The sequence below is a fragment of the Chiloscyllium punctatum genome, chromosome 5 (genome assembly GCF_047496795.1).
Source record: "Chiloscyllium punctatum isolate Juve2018m chromosome 5, sChiPun1.3, whole genome shotgun sequence".
Taxonomy (NCBI): domain Eukaryota; kingdom Metazoa; phylum Chordata; class Chondrichthyes; order Orectolobiformes; family Hemiscylliidae; genus Chiloscyllium; species Chiloscyllium punctatum.
The window spans coordinates 74166352-74192151 of NC_092743.1; the positions used below are offsets into that span (position 1 = coordinate 74166352).

General features: G+C 44.0%; 1 protein-coding gene across 1 annotated transcript in view; it reads right to left on the minus strand.

The window, feature by feature from the left end:
• The window catches only part of sdr16c5b (short chain dehydrogenase/reductase family 16C, member 5b), a 72097-nt gene extending 48301 nt beyond the window's left edge, over positions 1-23796 (minus strand). The window contains exons 1-2 of the mRNA XM_072570581.1: positions 23396-23796; positions 5596-5727 (exon numbers count right to left, since the gene is read on the minus strand). Coding sequence (XP_072426682.1) covers positions 5596-5727; positions 23396-23716 — 453 coding nt within the window. The 5' untranslated portion in view covers positions 23717-23796. The remainder of the gene's footprint in view (positions 1-5595; positions 5728-23395) is intronic.
• Positions 23797-25800: the final 2004 nt, after the last annotated feature.

Here is a 25800-nt window from a genome sequence, read left to right on the forward strand (position 1 = left end):
ATTGAACCGTTGGTGGAGGCCATTCGTGGGGATTCCAATGTATCAGCTCCAGATTTGGGGACAAATTACATAAGATTTCATTGTATGTGGACAATGTCCTTTTTTTGTCAAATACAGCTGTTTCTCTGCCTCACCTGATACAATGCATCAACTCATTTGGCACCTTTTCAGGGTACAAGATTAATTTTGCAAAACCGAGGCTATGCCTATGGGTGCATACGAAGGTGCTAGGTCTTAAGTGGTTACGGGGTGGGGGGGGTTTATATATTTGGGCATAGTGATCACTTGCTTAAAACTACTTTTATTCAATTATTCGACAAAATCAAACAAGACCTTCAAAGATGGAAGGCGCTTCTGGTCTCATGGTTAGGCCTTATTAAGATGAACATTTTCCCCCGTTTGTTGTACCCTATATGGATGCTTCCCCAGTTTTCGATAAGCAAATGTTCAGGAGACTGAACGACTGGTTCAGTTCTTTTATTTAGCATCATAAGTGGGCTCTTATTACATTAGTTAAACTGCAATTGCCTCACAGACTTGTGGGCGTGGATCCCCCAGACATTAAAAACTACCAACCAGGCTCGCTTTTATCTTACGCGAGTAATGGGGCTCGTGGGGACCCTTTTCCAATATGGCTAGATATCGAAACCTCTCAGGTAAAGTGTCCCCTTACTAGTTTTTTGTTTTTGGACAAAATGAGTGCAGTTAACTATTGGGCTATGGCAATATTCCTTATCAGTACTGTTAAAGCATGGAGGGAAGTTTGGTCGAGGGAGCAATATTGGCAAAACACCTTTTCTTACACCTATAGTAGGTATGCCAGGTTTTCAAGCGGGATTCAGGATTCAAACATTGGGCGGCTAGGGCTGTGTCGCGCATGGGTGATTTATCTAAGGGGGACACAATGATGTCTTTTGATCAGTTAGCGCGGAAATACGAGCTATCTAGCAGGGATCCCTAGTTTTTTTTTCAAGTTAGGGATTTTATTCAAAAAGAGACTACAGTTTTGACTGATCCCTACAAATCTGACAGAGAGGAGGGTGCTCAGTGCTAATCACGCACTTTCTGTCAGCAGTTTATATCATCAGTTGGGGGGGGGGGGGGAAGGGGGGGGGAAAGATGTGGGGGGGAAAGATGTGGGGGGGGGGGGGGGGGGGGAGGGGGGGAGGGGGGGGGGGGGAGGGGGGGAGGGGGGGCGGGGACAGCCCCTCAGATGAGCTCCATCCACTTTGCAGGGTGTGGGAGAGCGACCTAGGCATGGGAAGGTATTTGGGAAAACGCAAGAAAGATATAAATTTGCAATAGGACCCATGCTTTACAGTTGAAGATTCTCCACAGGGTCCACTTGGCTCCGGATCATTTGTTAAAGTTTAAATAAGGGGTATCTTTAACATGCCCCAAGTGTAAAGTTAGTACGGGCACGCTTATCCATTGTCTCTGGTCCTGTGGTAGGCTTCAAACATACTGTAGTGCTGTGGCAGGTGCAAAGGAGGGGATGTTGGGTGTAAGGGTGGCCTGCCCGGTGTATTGTCTGGATTAGTGGTGCTGGAAAAGCACAGCAGTTCAGGCAGCATCCGAGAAGCAGTAAAATCGACTATTCCTGATGAAGGGCTTTTGCCCAAAATGTCAATTTCACTGCTCCTCGGATGCTGCCTGAACTGCTGTGCTTTTCCAGCACCACTAATCCAGTATCTGGTTTCCGCATCTGCGGTCATTGTTTTTACCCAGTGTATTGTCTGTAGATGCGCATAAGAAAAGCTTTTCAACATCTTCATTTTCTGAGCAAGAAAAATATCTTGTTAAGTTGGATGCCCAAAAATCCCCCGGGCCTGTCGGGTTGGTGTAAGATTGCTATGGAGCACATTCCCCATAGATTTGTTTTACAAGTATGGTACACCACAAAACCGAGAATTTCTATAAGACATGGTGGTCCTTTTTGGAATACCTGGACACAGATTTGTCTGCCACAACAATAAGAGCTTTTATATAACTGTCATGATTGTGTTTTACGAGTCCAATATCGAGAGAGGGGGAATTGCAAAAGTGTGAGAAAATTGATGTTCTCAACATTCAGAAGTTAGTGTTTTATTTTGCTGAGCTAATATTATTTATTAGTTTGTTAGTTATTATTTATTTAACTAAGTAGTTAGTTGGGTATTTTTTTACATTTTTTAATATATTTATACATTTGTACATGAGGGCAGTTTGAATTTGAAAATTTTTTTTGGTGTTCTTTCTTTGTATTGTTTTGATTGTTTTGTATTTGTTGTAATAGTAAAAAATCTACTTTTCAATAAAAACGTAGTTTAAAAAACTAGCTGAATTAAAAATAACTTGCTGGAATATTTTCAATATTTGGTGTTGAAATTGCTAAGTTATTAGTTGCTCTAGTTCTGCTAAAGCATTTCCTTAAATATGACACGTCCCATCTTATTTAGGATTAGAAACAGGAACCAATGTGGATTTGCAGATATACTTAAAACTGCTGAGCTCCTATTCAGTTATTCAGTGCAAAGGACAAAATGAAAAGTCATAAACCTCCAACAAAATGAGAAAGGAGGAGGAAAACTAAACAGGGCTTTTTGTTGATTTATTTTAGGATTATACATTTAAAGAAAATATATTTTTAAAAAAGGAATACCTTAAAAGTTATTTGACACTAAAATAATCCAAATTATTCACATTTGCAAAATGTAATCTCAGTAATAATTATACTTTAATATTGTAAAATGCTTTCTCTTCCGAAGCAGTGCTTTCATAATTTTCATAAGTTAAAGTATGCAATGAACATCGAGCAGAACCTTTACAAAAGACTTAACAGTTTTCTGTATGTTCTTTAAGTTCAGAACATAACCTATAAAACAGGAAGTAATACAGAAGTAAAATACTGAAGGTAGCGGAAATTTCAAATTCAAAAAACAGAATATGCTGGAAATATCTTATGGGTCTACAGACAGAGAGAGAGAGAGAGAGAGACAGAGAGAGACAGAGAGAGAGAGAGAGAGAGAGAGAGAGAGAGAGAGAGAGAGAAAACCATTTGAAAGGTCCTGCCAAATATTCAAGTAGATTGGATACATATTTGGTGACATCGACATTTACCAAGTCATGTTTTGCTTTATTATTCTATACGTAATTCAATTCTAGCGAAAAATCTAAAAAAAAATCATTGGCCATTTACAACAAAGGTTGAAAATGAGAGAAATCACAGCTAAGCATCGTGAACAATCATTGGTTACTTTTTACTGATAATTGAAGTATAATTTGCTAGATATTTATATAACTATAAAGAAGCCTGTGTACTGTAGATTTCCTTGGTTCTGCGATGGCACTGATTTTGTAGATTCAAAGGGCTATGGTGTTTACTGACATCTACAAGCTGCAGACTTGAACATTATGAAGTGGATATTGCAATATGTAGTGCATTGGCTACTGAATCTGTGTCTTCGAAAAAAGTAACAGATGTTAACATATGACACGAGCCTTCATATTGTTGCTTCTTGTGCATGGTCTTGAAGGTGACTTTGGGTGGGGGGCTAAGACCCAGTAATGCAACATACATTTAAAAGTGGTCTGAAAGGAGATCATTGTCAATTATCTTGAGTACAGAGGTGCTCATCACTGCTGAGGGAAGACATGACTGTTTGAAACAGAAACTATTGACTTACATCTGCTGTTTTATTGTTTTTCAGCAGACAAACTGTTTTAATTGATAGATTTTGCTTTGAACTGAAGTCTATCTACATTTATTTTGGTCACTTGGGGTTGTCTACTGGAAATGAAAAGGAAGGGCACTCTAAAGGGTACTGATGGCAGTATGCAGGGGCAAATGAAATTACAAAGGACCGCAACTCATAACAAGAAATATGGCTTTTACTGTGCCCCACTAAGAGAAACTAAGGTGTGCAAGAATGCACTCTTCCTTTTGAAGGAGATATACATGTTCAATCGGGTATTTGTTATTGCCTCTTACTATGCTAGTACCAGAACGGGTTTATTAATAGTACCAGGGTAAAAAGAGAGAGAGAAGGGTGCCATGGCTCATGGTCTGACAAAAATGATACAAGATCTTCAGAAAATATTGTCTGTGCTGCAACCCTCTTTGGGAATTATTACATTGGGAGAAAGGCCAATTTGTAACTGAGTGTTCAGAAAGAAACAATGGCATTATCAAGAATACATATTAAATCATTTTTGTTTAATTGACATATTTGAAATCATTATTGCTAAACAAATTTCTAATAACAATAGTTGAAACACAGCAGATGCTAGAAATCGTGAACTCTGGCAGGATTTGGGGAGACAAAAACCATTCTAAAGAGTCATACTAGACTTTTGTTTCTCTCTCCACAGATGCTGCTAGACCTGCCGAGTTTCTCCAGCATTTTCCTTTGGTTTTAAAACATTTCACTTTGGTCACACCATGTGAAGAGGGATTTCCTAATAACATGAAAAATTTTAATGTCAGAAACAGCTCAAACAAATTCAAGGATTTTCAAAGGAGGTTAGACAGCTGAATATGTAAAGAAAATAAAGAGAAGTTTCTGGGAGTTTCAACAAAGATATCAGAAACAGTATAGATGACTTAGATCCAAACAAAGATCTTTTTATTCCAATGTCGTATCAAGCCAAATATTAAAAATGCTTAGGAGTGTGATGGCAGTGGAAACTGCTTTGTATCTGCAAACAACTGGCAACATACGCTTGCATATAACATAACCAGAGCCTCAACTGAGGGGACAGATGTGAAAATCACTGTTGCAAGCTTGGGGATCTATTCCATTTTCAGTAACGTCTGCTATGTCCTTGCTCCACTCCTTTCTTTACTAATCTGGCCAAAGAATGAAATGAAAGGACAGGGATGTATTTTTTAATCTCACTTTATTGAAATCCACTATCGGTAGTTCTCCTATAACACATTTATTAAATGGGATTTAGCTGTAACATGATATGCGAATTGCAGCCTTTTTGTTTTGTAAAGCAAATACCCATTCGCTGTTACGTGATTCCATGCCTGGCACTACCTGAACAGCAAAACCTAGCCTCAAGATCTTCTGTCTGCAAAATGCAAATTCCGTATGTTCAGCTGAAACAGGAATGTAGCCAGCCCTGCAAGCCTTAAAACTTAGTGTGAAAATGGGAGGTGTAATCTACACTTAGAAAGAACTTTATTTCAAACCCAGGGAGAATCTTGAGGAAGACTGGCCACCCGCATTGGAACACTGGTCAGTCGGCTTGCACGCTTTCTGGTGACGAGCTTCATGAAAGGTTCAGTGCTGCAGTCAGTGATTTTGGTGTTAAAGTGTTAAATTTACTGTTTTATTTCATTAAAATATATGATTTAAAGATTTACTTAGACTGTGCTATCATTTATGTTAGGCTAACTACTATTTTAATCTAGACTTTTACTAATAGCAGTTTGCCATCACCCAGTTTTTCCCATTGGTCTCATTACTTTTATTGCGCAATTTTCTAAACACTGCACCACACGGGTCCACAACTATTATAGGAGAGCTACCTGTAGTATTAGTGTTTACAAGCTTGCTGAGTTCGGATTCAAATCGTCCATTAATAAGTTAACAGTACTGAAATGCTTACCCAAAAATGTGCAAGACTGTTCACTTCCATAGTTTTCTCCAGCAAGGCATCTGGTGATTCCATAAATTTTTTTCCAGTAACAATACCTGCATTGTTTATCAAGATGCTGACATCTCCAACCTCTTTTTTCACCTGACAAAAGACAAACACATTAAATAGCAACACATACACCAACTCTTCACCTTCATTGGTATTACATAAATGAGCATTGCCTTCTACATTTTAGAATTATTCCACTGTCCATTTATATTCTAATTTGTGAAGCTGTAAGTAGATTACATTACCTTATATACTCTAAATCAGAAATATAAAATAGGAAATAAAACCCTTCCTCAACAGCCTATCATCTTGGATGCATGTAACATAGAACATAGAACAAAACAGCATAGGAACTGGCCCTTCCGCCCACGATATTGTGCCAAACAAGACACCAAATTAAATTAATCCCTTCGGTCCATATCCCTCCTTTCCTTGCATATTCAATGCGCTTATCTAAAAATCCCTTAAAAAGATACACCACCACCCTTGGCATTCCACACTCCTACCACTGTGTTAATAAAACATACACCCTCTCAGTGTAATGCATGCTCTCTAGTTTTAGACATTAGAAGTCTGGGAAAAAGTTTCTGATTGTTAACTCTATCTATGCATCTCATAATCTTAGAGACTTCTTTAGAGTCTCCTCTCAGCCTCTGCCACTTCAGAGAAAACAACCTGAGTTATTCTAGCATTGGTGTAATCTGAATGCACACCAATTTGAACTGATCGATTGAGCTTCATAACTACTGTTTCATCTTGAAACATCATCTTTTGGGGATGATGTAGCACAATTCTCCAGAACAGTAGTATCACTTAGTAGTATTGTGGATTCAAAATTATTCCAGATTTACCCAGATTAATATCTAACCCTAGCTTTGAAACCCTACTCCTAGTTTTATTTTCTACACGAACCTTAATAACTGGATTTGTTAAAATTCCATAAAACCTTTCATTCCATATAACTAAACCAGACCCACAGCAATGTTAACAGCCTCCTATGCAATTTGGAATGAGCAATGAATGCGGTTTAGTCAATTACACACACACATCACAAGAATAAAAAAAAACTAATCAGCAATGAATAGTCCATTCCTATTAATACCTTGATAACATTGATCAAATCACCTCCATTGTCTGAACTGCACGGAACACAATCCCAGTTTATGCAATCATTCTTCATCATTTACCCTTGAAATTTAGGTATCTGTTAAACTTAAGTTGCACCATCTTGAAGACTAATATATCTTTAAAGTGTGGTGCCCAGAACTGTGCTCAGAATTAAAGATGACATTTAACTAAAGTTTTGTATAACTAATGGACAGGTTCCACCCTCGGCGGCACAGTGGCTCAGTGGTTAGCATTGCTGCCTCAGAACACCAGGGTCCCAGGTTCGATTCCAGTCTTGGGTGACTGTCTGTGTGGAGTTTGCACATTCTCCCTGAGTCTGTGCAGTTTTCCTCCGGATGTTCCGGTTTCCTCCCACAGTCCAAAGATGTGCAGGTCAGGTGAATTGGCCATGTTAAATTGCCCATAGTGTTAGGTGCTTTAGTCAGAGGGAAAATCGGTCTGGGTGGGTTTCTCTTCGGAGGGTCGGTGTGGATTTGTTGGGCCGATGGGCCTGTTTCCACGCTGTAGGTAATCTAATCTAACAGACCAGTATGCCAGTGATTATTTTCTGAATATTTTCTGTACCTATTCACGGCACATTAATCACCTGTGACCCCAAGTCCCTTTGGACTACTACGCTTTCTAGATTATAATTTAGAAAGGATCCTCCTCTACATTTCTTTAAGTTCAAAGTGGATGACTTTACATTCAACTATTTTGAAATTCACTTGACACACTCTTGTCCATTCACTTCATCTATCATTGTCATTTTGTGTTTCGTCACCTCCTCAAAGAACTCAGTAAGATTTGCCTCTCACAAAGGCATGCTGACTGCCTTTAATTACACTATGCTTTTGCAAATAGTCATAAACCTATCCCTCAGTTCCTTCCAAAACCTTGCTGACCACAGACGTAAGACTGACTGGTCTGTCATTGCCAGGGATTTCCCTATTCCCCTTTTTGAAAAGAGGGACAACATTCGCTTCCCTCTAATCCTTCAGTATGACTCCCATGCAGAGTGAGGAAGCAAAGATCTTTGCCAGCAGCTTAGCAACCTCCTTTCTCACTTCCCAGAACAACCTAAAATAAATCTGTCTGGCTTTGGGGACATATCAATCTGAATGTCTGATTAGCAATGCTATACCCTCTCCTCTTTCTCTCCCCTCCTTGTTCTTTTTAAATGTTGAACTGTAGTATTTCTCTCTTTGGAGACAGTATAGGAAATTCCCCATACTCTTCAGGACTTGAAGAAAGGTTACACCAGAAGCATTGACTTCTCCATCTCCTCATGCTGACTGGCTTACTGTGTTCTCCCAGTTTCCTGCTTGTCTACCTTATTACTCAGCCCATGTCCCAAAGTCAGTCAAACAATTCCTATAGATTCTCCAACTGTTCCCTCCATGTGGGAGTAAAAATCACTAGATTGTTGATGTACACCACCCAATTAGGAAATCCCAAAATGATTTTATTGGAAATGTGACTGGCACATTTTGCATACCAAAAAGCAGGAGTTATAACTTGTGTAGTCCACTTGGTGTCACAAAATTTCCTTCCCTCTTCTGGATAAAACTACCTGCCAGTACCATTGAGTAAGCTCAACTCATAAGGAACGTACGATTTGGTTCAAACACCTTCTCAAAATAGCCTTCCAAACGTGGAACAGGATATAAATCAGATTTTGTAATTGCATTGACTGTGATAATCCACACATAATTCTTGGATACCATCTGGTTTTGGCACCATTATTATGGATGAGCTCCATTCACTGCAACTCACTACAATTATATGATCTTTGAACATGCGATCAACCTCTTTTTGAACCTGTGCCAACTTTAAGAGTTAAGTCTATATGGATGTTGCTTAAGTGGAACAGCATTCTGTATATCTGCATCATGCATAATCAGATTAATACTTTTCAGATATTTCTCACATATGATTTCTCACATGTGATTTTCATAACTCTTTCAGGTCATTTCAATTTTCCTCTGCAAGATAACTCAGGAATATATCCCAATTTTTGATAACCTTTTCATAGACAATTTAAATAGAAAGTCCGATGCAGAATCATCTGAACTTAGTTCTTCACACTGTGTCGTAACGAGTCACACATTCTCCTTTAGTTTTACTTTCCTTTCCTATCAAAACACCTTTTTGAGCATATACACATGACACACCCCGAGAGATTTTGGTTCTATCTGGCATTCTTAATAAATAGTGTTTAGATCAGAGTGGTGCTGCAAAAACACAGCAGGTCAGGCAGCATCCGAGAAGCAGGAAAATTGTGTTTTGGGCAAAAGCCCTTCATCAGGAATAGAGGCAGGGAGCCTCCAGGGTGGAGAGATAAATGGCAGGGTTGGGGGGGCGGTGTGGGACTGGGGAGAAGGTAGCAATGAGTACAATAGGTGAATGGGGGTGGGGATGGAGATGATAGGTCAGAGGAGAGGGTAGTGCGGATAGGTGGGAAGGGAGATTGGCAGGTAGGACAGGTCAGGAGGACAGTGCTGAGCGAGAAGGTTGGAACTGGGGTAAGGTGGAGGGAGGGGAAATTAGTAAACTGGTGAAGTCCACATTGATGCCCTGGGGTTGAAGTGTTCCAAGGCAGAAAGATGAGGTGTTCTTCCTCCAGGCATCAGGTGGTGAGGGAGCAGCGGTGGAGGAAGCCCAGGACTTGCATGTCCTTAGCAGAGTGGGAGGGGGAGTTGAAATGTTGTGTCACGGGGCGGTGGGGTTGATTGGTGCGGGTGTCCCAGAGATGTTCCTAAAGTGCTCTGCAAGGAGGCGTCCAGTCTCCCCAATGTAGAGGGGACCGCATTGGGAGCAACGGATACAATAAATGACATTTTTGGATGTTCAGGTAAAACTTTGATGGATGTGGAAGGCTCCTTTGGGGTCATGGATGGTGGTGAGGGAGGTTTTGCAATTCCTGCGTGGCAGGGGAGGGTGCCAGGACGGGAGGGTGGGTTGTTGGGGGGGCGTGGACCTGACCAGGTAGTCAAGGAGGGAACGGTCTTTGCAGAAAGCGATGGAGAGGGAAATATATCTCTGGTGGTGGGGTCAGTTTGGAGGTGGTGAAAATGTCAGCGGATGATGCGGTTAATGCAAAGGTTGGTAGGGTGGATAGTGAGGACCGGGGTGGGGGGGGGGAAAGGGTTCAGTCCTTGTTACGGTTGGAGGGGTGGGGTTTGAGTGCGGAGATGTGGGATGTGGATGGGATGACTACCTGGTTAGTTCCACGCCCCCAACAACCCACCCTCCTGTCCTGGTACCCTGCCCTGCCACTGCAGGAACTGCAAAACCTGTGCCCACACCTCCTCCCTCCCCACCATCCAAGGCCTCAAAAGAGCCTTCCACTTCCATCAAAGTTTCACCTGCACATCCACCAATGTCATTTATTGTATCCGTTGCTCCCAATGCGGTCTCCTCTACATTGGGGAGACTGGACGCCTCCTCGCAAAGCACTTCAGGGAACATTTCCGGGACACCCGCACCAATCAACCCCACCGACTTGTGGCCCAACATTTCAACTCCCCCTCCCACTCTACCGAGGACATGCAGGTCCTGGGCCTCCTCCATCCCCGATCCCTCACCACCCGATGCCTGGAGGATGAACACCTCATCCACCACTGGTAGTAATACTAACACTTTATTCCCGCTTGTGAAACTATGAATTTTTTATCTTTTGTCTGCTTCCTGTTGCATCGCATTCTGTGCTACTTTCAAATATTGTCCTACCTCACCTGCTCTATTAGATCTTTCCCAAAAATGTGACACTGTTTGAACTCCGACTCATCAATTGCTCCTTAATTTCAGTGGTCCTCTCACTTCATATACAAAAATTAATTCAAATGGACTGAATGTAGCTTAGAGGGTGGAGGGCGTTTGGAACGCGTTGCCAGCAGAAGTGGTAGAGGCAGGCACGGTAGATTCATTTAAGATGCGTCTGGACAGATGCATGAGTAGGTGGGGAGCAGAGGGATACAGATGCTTAGGAATTGACCGACAGGTTTAGACAGTGGATTTGGATCGGCTCAGGCTTGGAAGGCCGAAGGGCCTGTTCCTGGGCTGCAAATTTTCTTTGTTCTTATTCATTAGGTGCATCCTTAATAGCAAAAGTACAAATAGACATGGTCTTTCAAATTTGACACCACTATTTGACATCACCGCTCCCTGTGATTCTGGATGGTATGCAATGGATTTGAATTGTTTTGTTCCTAAGCTATTTATAACATCCTTGAATAACTGATGTAAAATCTGATCCGTAATCTGATTATTTCTGAGGGCAGTCTGTATCGAGTAAAGTAATTTGTCTAACTCTTCCACAATCCTTTTAGCTATGATCCTGAGTAATGTGAAAATCAAGTCGACACATCCATTATGCTCAACAAAAATTGTTTCCTACTTTTAGTTTTAGATAGGCATCCTGCAATAATTTAAGACTCTTGTAAATGGTTCTTTAAAGCTGAAATGGATAATAACGGTGTTGGTTTTATTGCTACCGGGAATTTCCAGCTCCTGATACACAAGCTATGTCCGGCAAAACTCAACCACATCTTTTTGCAGTCCAAACCAATAAAAATATTTTTGCATTTTGGCTTGAGATTGCTTTACTCCCAAGTGACCTCCTTTTGGTAATTCACACATTATCCGCAACACCACCTTTCTATAACCCATGAATGAACATCTGCCCATTCTTCATCAACCGGGTGCTCCGGTTTCCTCCCACAGTCCAAAGATGTGCAGGTCAGGTGAATTGGCCATGCTAAATTGCCCGTAGTGTTAGGTAAGGGGTAAAATGTGGGTGCGTTGCGGGTCGGTGTGGACTTGTTGGGCCGAAGGGCCTGTTTCCACACTGTAATGTAATCTAAATCTAATCTGAACATCTGACGGTCTCCATTTCCTTATCAAGACTTCACTTTAAGAGAGTAATATACTGGGGTATATTCAGATTCTTCTTCTGTATGATTTTGGATATAACTGCTGTAATTTTTCATCTGTTATAATTCAGCTGATTCCTCTGAACTAAAAACATCCACTTTATTCTCCACTTGTTCTTATTCTTTTTTACTCAACCATTTGATCAAACACAATTCCTTACTTTTGTTTTTTGATTTTCCCCCTGTTTCCAAAGTGGCTTTGTGACCTTGTTACTACACAGTGCAGAAGAGTCCCAGGATATACTTTCTTCAACATTTTGGTTGCCTGATTTTCCACTAGCGTTTCAACCACAGTAGGCACTATCCCCAAGTGTGACCCACCTATGTTATTACCATGGATAAACTATATTTCCAGAAACAAGAATTTCTCTATTATCCCTACCAGCACGTCACCACTTTTCACTGGATTGTTCAACCTTATTATATAATGGAACACTGTTCTTCTTCCTAGGAATTCTGTATTCCCACTCTTTATGGCAATACTCCTTTTGAACTACACATCACCTCATCTCTCACCAAAAGAATGATTTGTTCCCATATGTTTTAAAATCTTAATTTTGTTACCTGCTCCTCCTGGCATACATAAATAAACCTTAGCCACACAAGTACATTCTTTAAAGAGATCTAGCACTCCCTCTCAACCAACCACTGACCAGGTTGCAAATGAATTTTTAAACTTTCACTGTGCTTTCCTTTACCACTTCAACAAACCTAACTGACCTATCTTGTTTTCCCACATCTATCTTCCCAATGTTTTTTCCAAACCACCAACATTGCAACTATAAGATTAGATTAGATTAGATTACTTTTTAAGTGGCCCATTTTATTCTCAGCTCCATACTTCAGTCAGCTCTTCAAAAAAAATTATGAAAGTATGAAATACTTCTTTGAATGAAACATTGTTAAAGACTTCATAGTTGATCTGTCACTCCAATCTTAATGACAGGCACTTTCCCACCAACGCGGAGGATAATTGCTCAATAATTGACTGATTTAAATGTTACCCTATTGTTTAAAAAAAGTGGAGTGACATAAGCAAATTGTTTAATACAAAAGAACAGATTTCAAATCAAATTAAATTTGGATCCATATGGTTAGGGCAGATCACATCCATGCCGAAAGAGTGACCAACAAAGCAGCAGACAGCAGTGTGGTAGACATTATCTACAAAGAATTTAGCAAGACCTTTCTCAAGGTACCACTTGGTAGGTTGGTTGAATAAGGTTAAATCTCACAGGATTCCAAGGAGGACTAGCCAATTGGATGCAAAATTGGCTTGACGGTAGAGGGTTGTTTTTCAGACTGGAGGCCTGTGACCAACAATGTGCCACAGGGATCGGTGCTATTCATCATTTATATAAATGACTCGAATGAGAATTTAGAAGGTAAGTTTTTGGATTACATCAAGATTGATGGTATAGTGGACAGTGAAGAAGATTATCTGGGAATGCAGCAAGATCTTGAGCAATTGGGTCAGTGGGCTGAAGAATGGCCGGTGGAGATTAATTTAGATAAATGCAAGGTTTTATATTTTGGTCAGGCAAAGCAGGGCAGAAAATCAGACTTCCACAATCAATGGTAGGGCCCTGGTTGGTGTTATAGAACAAAGAGATCAAGGTACAGATTCATATCTGCTTGAAAATTAAGTAGACTGGGTGGCGAAGGCAGCTTTCAGCATGCTTGCCTTCATTGGTCAGAGCACGGAGTATAAGAGTTGGGACATCTTAATGCAGCTGTACGAGATACTGGTGAGGCCACATTTGGAATACTGCATGCACCCCACTATAGAAAGAATATTACTAAACTAGAAAGGGCACAGAAAAGATTTACTATGAGGCTAGCTAGACTGAAAGGTTTGAGTTATAAGGAGAGGTTAGATAGGCTGGGCATTTTTTTCCTGGTGCATAGGAGACTAAGGGGTGATCTTATAGACACAAGAGGCATACATAAAAGTAGATAGCTGACAGCTTTTCACTCCAAGGGCCAGGTTGGAGGAGGACATTCGTGTTGCAGATGTAGGGGAGTCTCAAAACAAACAAGCATGGCCCATAGGTTTAAAGGTAGGGAGGGGACAAATACAAATGCGTATAAAGGGCAATTTTTTCACACCAAGTCTGAGTGTCTGGAACAGACTGCCAGAGGTAGTGGTGGAGGGAAGTACAATTTTATTATTTAAACATTTAGAGGTAATGGATGGGATAGATATGGAGGGACATGAACCAAAAACAGGCAAATGAGACTAGTTTAAATTGTGAAAAGTGGGCAATATGGGTAAATTGGGCCAAAAGGTTCAGTTTCCCTGCTGTAAACCTTTCTGAGTGGTATGTTGTACCAGCAAAGACAAACATGGGAAAGTGGTTTAGTCAACTTGATTTAGCCAGTTTCAGTGACTTTATGCAAAAAATAATGGGCATTTCAGGAGCCTGAGGTAAATCGAATTTTTGATTTGATTATATCCTAATTTGTTAATCCTTATGCAATTTTATCCATCTGAACATCTGACGGTCTCCATTTCCTTATCAAGAACTGTTTTGCAAATACACACTGCTGCGACTGAGCATCGGTGTGGAGGGAGTGGATGCTTGTGGAGGTGGTGCTAATCAATAAGTTGCTTTGTCCTGGATGGCATTGAGTTCCTTGACTGTTGTTGGGACTACACTCATTCAGGCAAGTGGGGAGTAATTCATCACACCCCTGACTTGTGCCTTGTAGATAGTGAACACGCTTTGAGGAGTCAGGAGGTGAGTTACTTGCCACAGTATTCCTAACTTCTGACATACCCTTGTAGCCAATGTGTTTATGCAGTGAGTACAATTGAGTTTCTGGTCAATGATAACACCCAGAGTGTTGATAATGGGGGATTCAGTGATGGTAACACCGTTAAACGCCAAGGAATGGCGGTTAGATGGTCTTTTATTCGTGATAGTCATAGCCTGGTATTAGTGTGGCGCAAATGTTACTTGTCACTTGTCAGCCCAAGCCTGGGTATTGTCCTAGTCTTGTTGCATTTAAACATTGACTACTTCAGTATCTGAGGAGTTCAGAATGGTGCTGAACATTGCGCAATCAGCGAACATCCTTAGTTCTGACCTTATGATAGAGCAGAGGTCATTGATGAAACAGCTGAAGATGGTTGGGCCAACGACACAACTCTGAGGAACTTTTCCAAGGATGTTCTGTAACGGAGATGACTGACCTCCAACAACCATGACCATCTACCTATGTGTCAGTTACGACTCCAACCACCTCAAACTTTGCAAAAAATTATCAAGTGATTCCAGTTTTGCTAGGGCTCCCTGATGCCATACTCGATCGAATGCAGCCTTGATGTCAAGGGCTATCATTCTCATCTCACCTCTGGAATTCAGCTCTTTTGTCAGTGTTTGGACCAAACCTGTACTGAGCTGAGTAGCCCTGGCAGAATCCAAACTGGGCATCACTGAGCAGGTGATTGCTGAGCAGGTGCTGCTTGATAGCTCTGTCGATGACACCTTTGATCACTTTACTGACGATCGAGAGTAGACTGATGAGGCAGTAATTGACCAGGTTGGATTTGTCCTGCTTTTTATATACAGGAAATACTTGAACAATTTTCAATTGCCAGGTAGATGCCAGTGTTGTAACTGTACTGGAACAACTTGGCTAGGGGAATGGCAGATTCTGGAGCACAAGTCTTCAGTACTATTGTCAGAATGACCCATAGCCTTTGCACTATCCAGTGTCTCCAACTGTTTCATGATATCACATGCAGTGAATCAAAATGGCTGAAGACTGGTATCTATAATGCTGGAGTAGACAGGTGGATCATCCAAATTGGCACTTCTGGCTGAAATTTGTTGTGCTCAGCCATATCTTGTGCACTGATGTGCTGGGCTCTTCCATCATTGAAGATGGGGATAGCTATGGAGCCTCCTCCTCCAGTGAGTTGTTTAATCATCCACCACCATTCGCGACTATATGTAGCACGATTACAGATTTTAGATCTGATTCGTTGGTTATGGGATCACTTAGCCTATCACTTGCTGCTTATGCTGTTTGGCATGCAAGGCATCCTGTTTGGTGGCTTCACCAGGTTGATACCTAATCTTCAGGTATGCCTGGTCCAATCTTGCACTCTCCTTTGAACCAGGGTTGATCCCCTGGCTTGATGATAATGATAGTGGGGGATAGGCTGGGCCATGAGTGCAATTCTGCTGCTGTTGATGATCCACAGCACCTCAAGGATGCCCAGTTTTGAGTTGCTAGATCTGATCAACGTTACCATTTAGAGATCTGTCCCATTTAGCACAGTGAAGGTGCCACTCAACATGATGGATGTTATTCTCAACGTGAAAGTGGGACTCCATCTCCACAAGAACTGTGCAGTGGTGACTCTTCTCGAATCTGCCACAAGCATATGCATCTGCAGCTGGCAGATCGGTAAGACTGAGGTCAAGTATGTTTTTCTCTCTATTGGTTCCCTCGCCACCTGCAGCAGACCCAGTCTCGCAGTTATGTCTTTTAGGACCCGAACAGCTCAATCTGTAGCACTTCTGCTGAGCCACTCTTGGTGGTGGACATCAAAATACCCCTTGAAATACTTCCTTGAAGAAGCTCTCCTCCTCCCTCTACAAGGATTTCAGTGAGTCCCTCTCTCACTACATCCCCCAGGAATCCTCTTGCATTGAAATACCCCACCCAGAATATATTTTGTGCCCTTGCCATCCTCAGTGCTTCCTCCCAAGTGTTGTTCAACATGGAGGAGTAGCAATTCATCAGCTGAGGGAGGAAAGTATGTGGTAATCAACAGGAGGTTTCCTTGCCCATATTTAACCTGGACCCAGAGTCAATGTTGATGACTCCCAGAGCAACTCCCTCCTGACTGTATACCACTCTGCCAACACCTCTGCTGGTGAGATAGGACATGTCAGAGTCAAAACGTGTGGCACTGGAAAAGCTCAGCAGATCAGACAGCATCCAAGGAGCAGGGCAGTCGATGTTACGGGCATAAGCTCTTCATCAGGAATGTGGAAGAGGAAGGGCGCTGAGAGATAAGGGGGGGTGAGGGGGAAGGTGGGAAGATGATAGGTGGATGCAAGTGGGAGATATCTGTGATAGGTCGGTTAGGAGGGTGGAGTGGGTAAGTAGGAAGGAAGATGGACAGGTAGGGCAGTGCCGATTTGGAGGGCTGAATCCAGTGAGACTGGATATATCCAGGGATAGCGATAGGGATGGGGACGTCTGGGACACTGTAAGGTATGATTCCTTAAGTATGAATATGTCAGGCTGTAGTTTGACTAGTTTGTGAGACAGCTCTTCCTATTGCGGCAGCGACCCCCAGACATCAGTGAGGAGGACTTGACAGGGTCAACAGGACTGCTTCTGCCATTGTCTTTTCCAGTGCCTAGGTCGATAGGAAGTGATCAGTTTGGGTTAACTTCTTTGAGACTTTGTAGCGATTAGTACAACTGAATAGCTTGCTAGGCCATTTCAGAGGGCAATTGAGAGCCAACCACTTTGCTGTGGATGTGCAATCACATATAGGCCAGACAGGTGAGGATGGCAGATTTCCCTCCCTTGAAGAACAACAGTGAACCAGATGAGTTTTTCCAACAATTGATAATTATTTCAAGGTGATCAGTAGATTCTTAATTTTTTTTAATTGAATTCAAATCCCACCATCTGTCATGGTGGGATTAAAACCCTGGTCCCCAGGATATTAGCTGAGTTTCTGGCTTAATAATAGAGCTATAGTACCACTAGGCCATCACCTACCCATACAGTTTCTTGATGAAAGAGTAGACTGATGAGTAGTAATTGCCTGGGTTGAACTTGTCTGGATTAGAGTGGTGCTGGAAAAGCACAGCAGATCAGGCAGCATCCGAGGAACAGAAAAATCAACGTTTCGGGCAATTTGGAGGACCTTTTCAGATTACTTATTTACAGTGTGGAAACAGGCCCTTCGGCCCAACAAGTCCACACCGATCCATTTCCCTACATTTACCCCTTCACCTAACACTACGGGTAATTTAGGAAAAAGTGAGGACTGCAGATGCTGGAGATCAGAGCTGAAAAATGTGTTGCTGGGAAAGTGCAGTAGGTCAGGCAGCATCCAAGGAGCAGGAGAATCGAGGTTTCGGGCATAAGCTCTTCTTTAGGAATGAGGAAGGTGCACCAAGCAGGCTAAGATAAAAGATAGGGAGGAGGGACTAAGGGGCGGGGCATTGGAATGTGATAGGTGGAAGGAGGTTAAGGTGAGGGTGATCGGCCGGAGAGGGAGTGGGGGCGGCGAGGTCGGGGAGAAGATTGCAGGTCAAGAAGGTGGTGCTGAGTTCGAGGGTTGGGACTGAGACAACATTGGGGGGGGGGGGCAAAAATGAGGAAGCTGGAAAAATTAGATTACTTACAGTGTGGAAACAGGCCCTTCGGCCCAACAAGTCCACACCGACCCGCCGAAGCGCACCCACCCATACCCCTTCCCCTACATCTAACACTACGGGCAATTTAGCATGGCCAATTCACCTAACCTGCACATTTTTGGACTGTGGGAGGAAACAGGAGCACCCGGAGGAAACCCACGCAGACACGGGGAGAGTGTGCAAACTCCACACAGTCAGTTGCCTGAGGCGGGAATTGAACCCAGGTCTCTGGCGCTATGAGGCAGCAGTGCTAACCACTGTGCCACCGTGCCGCCCAGGGAAATCTGAGTTCATCCCTTGTGGTTGGAGGGCTCCTCAGCGGAAGATGAGGCGCTCTTCCTCCAGGCGTCATGTTGCCATGGTCTGGCGATGGAGGAGGCCAAGGACCTGCATGTCCTTGGCGGAGTGGGAGAGGGAGTTAAAGTGTTCAGCCACGGGACGGTTGGATTGGTTGGTGTGGGTGTCCCAGAGGTGTTCTCTGAAACGTTCCGCAAGTAGGCGGCCGTCTCCCCAATGTAGAGGAGGCCACATCGGGTGCAGCGGATGCAGTAAATGTGTGTGGAGGTGCAGGTGAATTTGTGACGGATATGGAAGGATCTTGGAGGGAAGTCAGGGGGGAGGTGTGGGCGCAAGTTTTGCATTTCTTGCAGTTGCAGGGGGAGGTGCCAGGAGTGGAGGTTGGGTTGGCGGGGGGGGGGGGGGGGGGGGGGGGGTGGACCTGACGAGGGAATCGCAGAGGGAGTGGTCTTTCCACAACGCTGATAGGGGAGGGGAGGGAAATATATCTTGGTGGTGGGGTCTGTTTGGAGGTGGCGGAAATGACGAAAAATGATACGATGTATCTGGAAGTTGGTGCGGTGGTAGGTTCTGTCCTGGTGGCGATTGGAGGAACGGGGTTCAAGGGCGGAGGAGCGGGAAGTGGAGGAAATGCGGCAGAGAGCATAGTCAACCACATCTGAGGGAACATTGCTGTCTTTGAAGAAGGAGGCCATCTGGGTTGCTCGGTATTGGAATTGGTCCTCCTGGGAGCAGATGCGGCAGAGCTGAAGGAATTGGGAATATGGGATGGCATTTTTACAGGGGGCAGGGTGGGAGGAGGTGTAATCTCAGTAGCTGTGGGAGTCGGTTGGTTTATAGTAAATGTCCGTGTTGAGTCGGTTGCCTGATATAGAAATGGAGGTGTCTAGGAAGGGGAGGGAGGAGTCCAGGTAAATTTGAGGTCAGGGTGGAAGGTGTTAGTAAAGTGGGTGAACTGTTCAACCTCCTCGTGGGAGCACGAGGCAGTGCCGATACAGTCATCAATGTAGCGGAGGAAAAGGTGGGGGGTGGGGAAAATGTAGCTGCGGAAAATGGACTGTTCCACATATCCTACGAAGAGGCAGGCATAGCTGGGGCCCATGCGGGTGCCCATGGCTACTCCTTTGGTTTGGAGGAAGTGGGAGGATTGGAAAGAGAAGTTGTTCAAAGTGAGGACCAGTTCAGTCAGTCGAAGGAGGGTGTCAGTGGAAGGGTACTGGTTGGGTTGACGGGAAAGGAAGAAGCGGAGGGCTTTGAGGCCTTTGTGATGGGGGATAGAGGTGTATAAGGACTGGATGTTCATGGTGAAGATAAGGCATTGGGGGCCAGGGAAACGAAAATCATGGAGGAGGTGGAGGGCGTGGGTGGTGTCCCGAACGTAGGTGGGGAGTTCTTGGACTAAGGGGGACAGGACCGTGTCGAGGTATGCAGAGATGAGTTCGGTGGGGCAGAAACAGGCTGAGACAATGGGTCGGCCAGGGCAGTCAGGTTTGTGGATTTTGGGCAGGAGGTAGAAACAGGCGGTGTGGGGTTGTGGGACTATGAGGTTGGAGGCGGTGGATGGGAGATCCCCTGAGGTGATGAGGTTATAGATGGTCTGGGAGATGATGGTTTGGTGGTGGGAGGTGGGGTCATGGTCAAGGGGGCAGAAGGAGGAGGTGTCTGCGAGCTGGCGTTTAGCCTCAGCAATGTAAAGATCGGTGCGACAAACTACAACCACACCTCCCTTGTCTGCCGGTTTGATAGTGAGGTTGGGGTTGGAGTGCTGCACTCTGCAAAGGTGAGAGGTTGGAGTGAGTAAGAGGGGTGGACAGGTTGAGGTGGTTAATGTCGCGACGGCAGTTGGCTATGAAGAGATCGAGGGTGGGTAAGAGGCCAGCACGGGGTGTCCAGGTAGATGTGGTATGTTGTAGGCGGGAGAAGGGGTCAGAGGGTGGGCGAGAATCCTGGTTGAAGAAGTAGGCACAGAGGCGAAGGCAGCAGAGGAACTGTTCGATGTCTCGCCGCGTGTTGAACTTGTTAATCCGGGAGCGTAGAGGGATGAAGGTGAGGCCTCTGCTGAGGATTGATCTTTCATCCTCAGAGAGGGGAAGGTCTGGTGAAAATACAACAGGGCTGGGAGCTAGGACCTGGTGTGGGGCTGGAGTTGGGAGTGGGGGCGGAGTTAATTTACAGGTTATTTAGCATAGCCAATTCACCTAACCTGCACACCTTTGGCCTGTGGGAGAAAACCAGAGCACCCGGAGGAAACCCACGCAGACACGGGGAGAATGTGCAAACTCCACACAGACAGTTGCCCGAGGCGGGAACTGAACCCGCATCTCTGGCGCTGTAAGGCAGCAGTGCCATCCTCACCTGTCTGGCCTACATGTGATTGCACATTCACAGCAAAGTGGTTGGCTGTCAATTGCCCTGAAATGGCCTAGTGAGTTATTCAGTTGTACCAATCGCAATTTTGCCCGAAATGTCGATTTTCCTATTCCTCGGATGCTGCCTGACCTGCTGTGCTTTTCCAGCACCACTCTAATCTAGACTCTGATCTCCAGCATCTGCAAACCTCACATTTGCCTGGGTTGAATTTGTCCCAGTTTTGTGTGAACAAGACATAGCTCAGCAATTTTTCAGATGATCAGGCAGATGTCAGTTGTTCTAGGTGTACTTTAACAGCTTGGCTAGGGATATACTAAGTTCTGGAGGACAGTGCTTCTAGACAATGCTCTTGAAGAATTTGAATTTTTACGTAAATTAGAATTGAGAATTATGTATAAAAAGGACCTAAAGTATTTCTTAATCAAAATTTTAAATACAAAAAGGTGAAACTTAGATTTCAGAATTATCCAAAAGTCACCTTAACTGACCTTTCACCTCCTCACTCGACAATCACAGAATCCTTACATTCCAGATAAAAGCCATTTGGCCCATCGTATCTGCACCAACCCTCCAAATTACATCCCACACAGTCCCCGTAATCCGTTATTTACCTTGACTAATAAACCTAGCCTATATATTGCTGGACACGACACAGCAATGTAGCATGGCAAATGCACCTAATCTTTGGACTATGAGAAGAAACCAGAGGACATGGAGTAAACCCACACAGACACAGGGAGAACATGCAAACTCCACACAGGAAATCAGTCAAGGCGAGAATAGAACCCAGTACCCTGACACTGTGAGGTAGAAGTGCTAACCACCATACCATCATGCAGCCAATGAGTTCATGATAGCACTACACTTTTCCCTCCAGGCCTATTTACCTAAATAATGCAGCCTATCCAAACTATAACACATACGCAGAGACTGGTGGGTTGGTTAACTCAGTTGTCATTGATGACTACATTGGCGCCACCTCGTGCTCCCACGAGGAGGTTGAGCAATTCATCAACTTCACCAACACATTCCACCCCGACCTTAAGTTCACCTGGACAAACTCTGACACCTCCCTCCACTTCCTGGACCTCTCCATCTCCATTAACGATGACCGACTTGACACTGACATTTTTTACAAACCCACCGACTCCCATAGCTACCTGGATTACACTTCTTCCCATCCTACGTCCTGCAAAAATGCCATCCCGTATTCTCAATTCCTCCGCCTCTGCCGTATCTGCTCCCAGGAGGACCAGATCCACCACAGAACACACCAGATGGCCTCCTTCTTTAGACACAATTTCCCTTCTCACGTGGTTAAAGGTGCCCTCCAACGCATCTCGTCCACATCCCGCACCTCTGCCCTCAAACCCCACCCCTCCAACTGTAACAAGGACAGAACCCCCCTGGTGTTCACCTTCCACCCCACCACATAAACCACATCATCCGACGACATTTCTGCCACCTCCAAACGGACCCCATCACCAGGGATATTTTTCCCTCCCCACCCATTTGCGCTTTCGGCAAGACTGTTCCTTCCGTGACTACCTGGTCAGGTCCACGCCCCCCCCAACAACCCACCCTCCCGTCCTGGCACCCTCCCCTGCCACCGCAGGAATTGCAAAACCTGCACCCACACCTCCTCCCTCACCTCCATCCAAGGCCCCAAAGGAGCCTTCTACATCCATCAAAGTTTTACCTGCACATCCAGCAATTTCATTTATTGTATCCGTTGCGGTCTACTCTACATCGGGGAGACTGGGTGCCTCCTAGCAGAGCGCTTTAGGGAACATCTCCGGAACACCCGCACCAATCAACCACACCGCCCCGTGGCCCAACATTTCAACTCCCCCTCCCACTCTGCCGAGGACATGGAGGTCCTGGGCCTCCTTCACCGCCGCTCCCTCACCACCAGACGCCTGGAGGAAGAACGCCTCATCTTCTGCCTCGGAACACTTCAACCCCAGGGCATCAATGTGGACTTCACCAGTTTCCTCATTTCCCCTTCCCCCACCTCACCCCAGTTCCAACCTTCCAGCTCAGCACCGTCCCCATGACTTGTCCGACCTGTCTAACTTCCTTTCCTACCTATCCACTCCACCCTCTCATCTCTGGCCTATCACCTTCATCCCCACCCCTATTCAACAAAGTACTCTTTGCTACCTTCCCCCACCCTCCTCTGTGACCTATCACCTCCATCCACACCCCTATTCACCTACTGTACTCTTTGCTAGTTTCTCCCCACCCTACCCCCCTCTCATTTATCTCTCCACTCTACAGGCACCCTGCCTCTATTCCTGATGAAGGGCTTTTGCCCGAAACATCGATTTTCCTGCTCCTCGGATGCTGCCTGACCTGCTGTGCTTTTCTATCACCACTCTAATCTAGTCCTTATTTTTACCCTGTTTTAGAGCAGTTTTCTAATGCAGTGAGATAATTTGAGGTCAATATTTGTGGTTGCCTTTTTCAACTGCACCATTCTCCTGCAGTTAAATTCATCACCAGTGGCCTTTAATGAGAGGGGGGAAATCTAGCGTCCGCCTCTTGACAAAAGAAAAATCAGACCCCACGTTTGGTATTTAATTCCTCGTCCTCCCAACCCTTCAGCAAACAATATAAGTTTTCACTGCTAGAGAAGCAATGTTTGGTCGTTACCTTGTCAGCTACTTCATACACCGATGTTTGTTTGCTGCAGTCACAAATGTAGGTGTGCACCCTGGAGGCTCCTTTCTCTCGGGCCTGTCGGGCAGTCTCCTTGTTGCCTTCCTCACTGATATCCCAGAGTACAAGTGTGGCGTGCAGGCGGGCGAATTCGAGAGCCAGGTGCCGCCCGATGCCACTGCCAGCTCCGCTCACAAGCACAATCTCCCCGCTCACATTCTTCCTGCGCACCGGCACCACTAACAGCACCAGTGCTTCCAAAGTGTAGTACAGCGACAGAAACAACGTGACAAGCGATTCCAGAAAGAAATTCATCTTTGTGTTCTCGTCTGCTCGCAACCTGTTGCAACAGAAAGTCCAACGACCTTTGCCCGACACCACCCAAAACTGACTCCGCAATTGGGCGGATTAGGATCACGTTCCTGTTTTGACGATAAATTTCATTATCGGCACCCCAATACTGCCATCTTCAGGTTTATGTGGACTGAAATCTCACATTGTGGTGTGAAGTGTCATAAGTTAACCATTTCATAAAAAATATCTTTGCTGATATGATGTGATCGAAAACTGAAATATCGGAATAAAAATTGCTTTGTATCAATTTTTTGAACTGTGGATGCTTGAAATCAAAAACAAGAACAGAAAATAGAAATGTTGGAAAAACACATCAGCTCTGCCAGATTCTGTGAATACCAAGCAGAGTTAACACTTCGGGTCCAGCTTAAGTCTGCTTGGTTTACTCAGAGCTGCTGAATTTTTTTTTCAGCAATTTGATTTGAGTCCGATCTCAGCATTTGCTACAAAAAGTCCAACACATATATATGAAGAATTGGCATGCATCAACAAAATAAGAGCAAATCACCGGATATTCCCTCTGATCTTTCCTACCTGATCTGCCATATTTAGCCTGCCACCAAAATGTTAATAGTTACCCCTAACCAGTTGTGTTGAGGAAGTTCATGCGTATGACTGATCATTTCAGATCTCGGACTAGTTTCTCATTCATGCAAGGCCCTCAAACTTCACACAGGAACCACTACATTCCAATGTACGTTGTCTCAAAGGAATTAATTGCATAGTCCATCAAAATAATTAAATAACGAATTGCACTATTTGCATTTCAATGGTGGTATATCATCATAACACATTCGAAGTTGCTTCATAGCAGCATAATCAGACAAAAAGTGCCATCAAGTCAAAGATAGAAATATGACTGATGACTAAAGCATTAATCAATAAGAAAAAATTTAAAAAGCATTTTGAAGGAGGAGAGTATAAAAGTTGGCAAGTCATGTTACAGCAGCAGCCTCAGAGGTTGGGGACATTGTATTAGAAGTACGTAAAATCATGAGAAGCATGGATAGGTGAGTGGTCAGTCATTTTTCGCTGGGTTGCTACATCAAATAATAGGGGACATAGGTTTAAGTTGAGAAGGGGGAAAGTTTGAAGGAGATGTGCAAGGCATGTTTTTTCTACGCAGAGGGATGTAAGTGCCTGGAACACATTGCCAGGGGAGGCGACAGAAGCAGATTCAATAGCAAAGTTTTAGAAGTATTTAGGCAGACACATCAACAGGCAGTGAAAAGAAGGATATGGTCCATATGCAGGCAGACGGATTACTTTAGAATGACAACATGGTTGGCACAGTCACAGTAGGCCGACGGGCATGTTCCTGTACTGCATTGTTCAGTGAAGTATGAGAGTGAGTTGAAGAGTCAGAAAAGGTACAGTTGTGAATTCCAGATCTTAGGTCATAGCTAGCTAAAGATTTGTCTTTTGATTGTATGCTGGCATGTCATCAAGGAGCAAGAGTTGTCTACCACAGAAATGGAGGATACCCAGGAGGTTATGTTGATGGAATGCAGGGTTTTGGAGAATGTAGGGCCAATGGAGCTTATCGAAATAAGGAGGAGGCAAAGCCATGGGTGAATTTAAACACATGATTGAGAGCTTTACAGTTGTTGTTGGACTGGGAACCAATGTGTATTAGCAAGTACAGGGATGATAATAGGTAAACAGGACTTGGGGTGAGTTAAGTTTTGGATGAGCTCATGTTTCTGGATGGTGCAAGATGATAGACTGGCCAGGAAAACATTGGAATAATCAAATTTAAACCTGGGTCATCTTATTTTTCTTTTAATTTGCTTGGAATGAATTAGGTAAATTTTAGAAGCAATCCCTTAACAGGGACAGTTGTAGTTCTGATTTTGCTTCATTGACACAGGAGGCACAGACATACATCAACATGTTGGGCGCCATATCAAGAGAATTCTATGAGCTACATTTTCTTTTCCCAGTCATTTTAAGCTTCAATGACTTCAATAGAAAAAACCATGATAAAGACATAGGTTCTTCAAGGATTGCTGTCAGTTCGTGTTTTAAGCATTTATTTTTGGGAA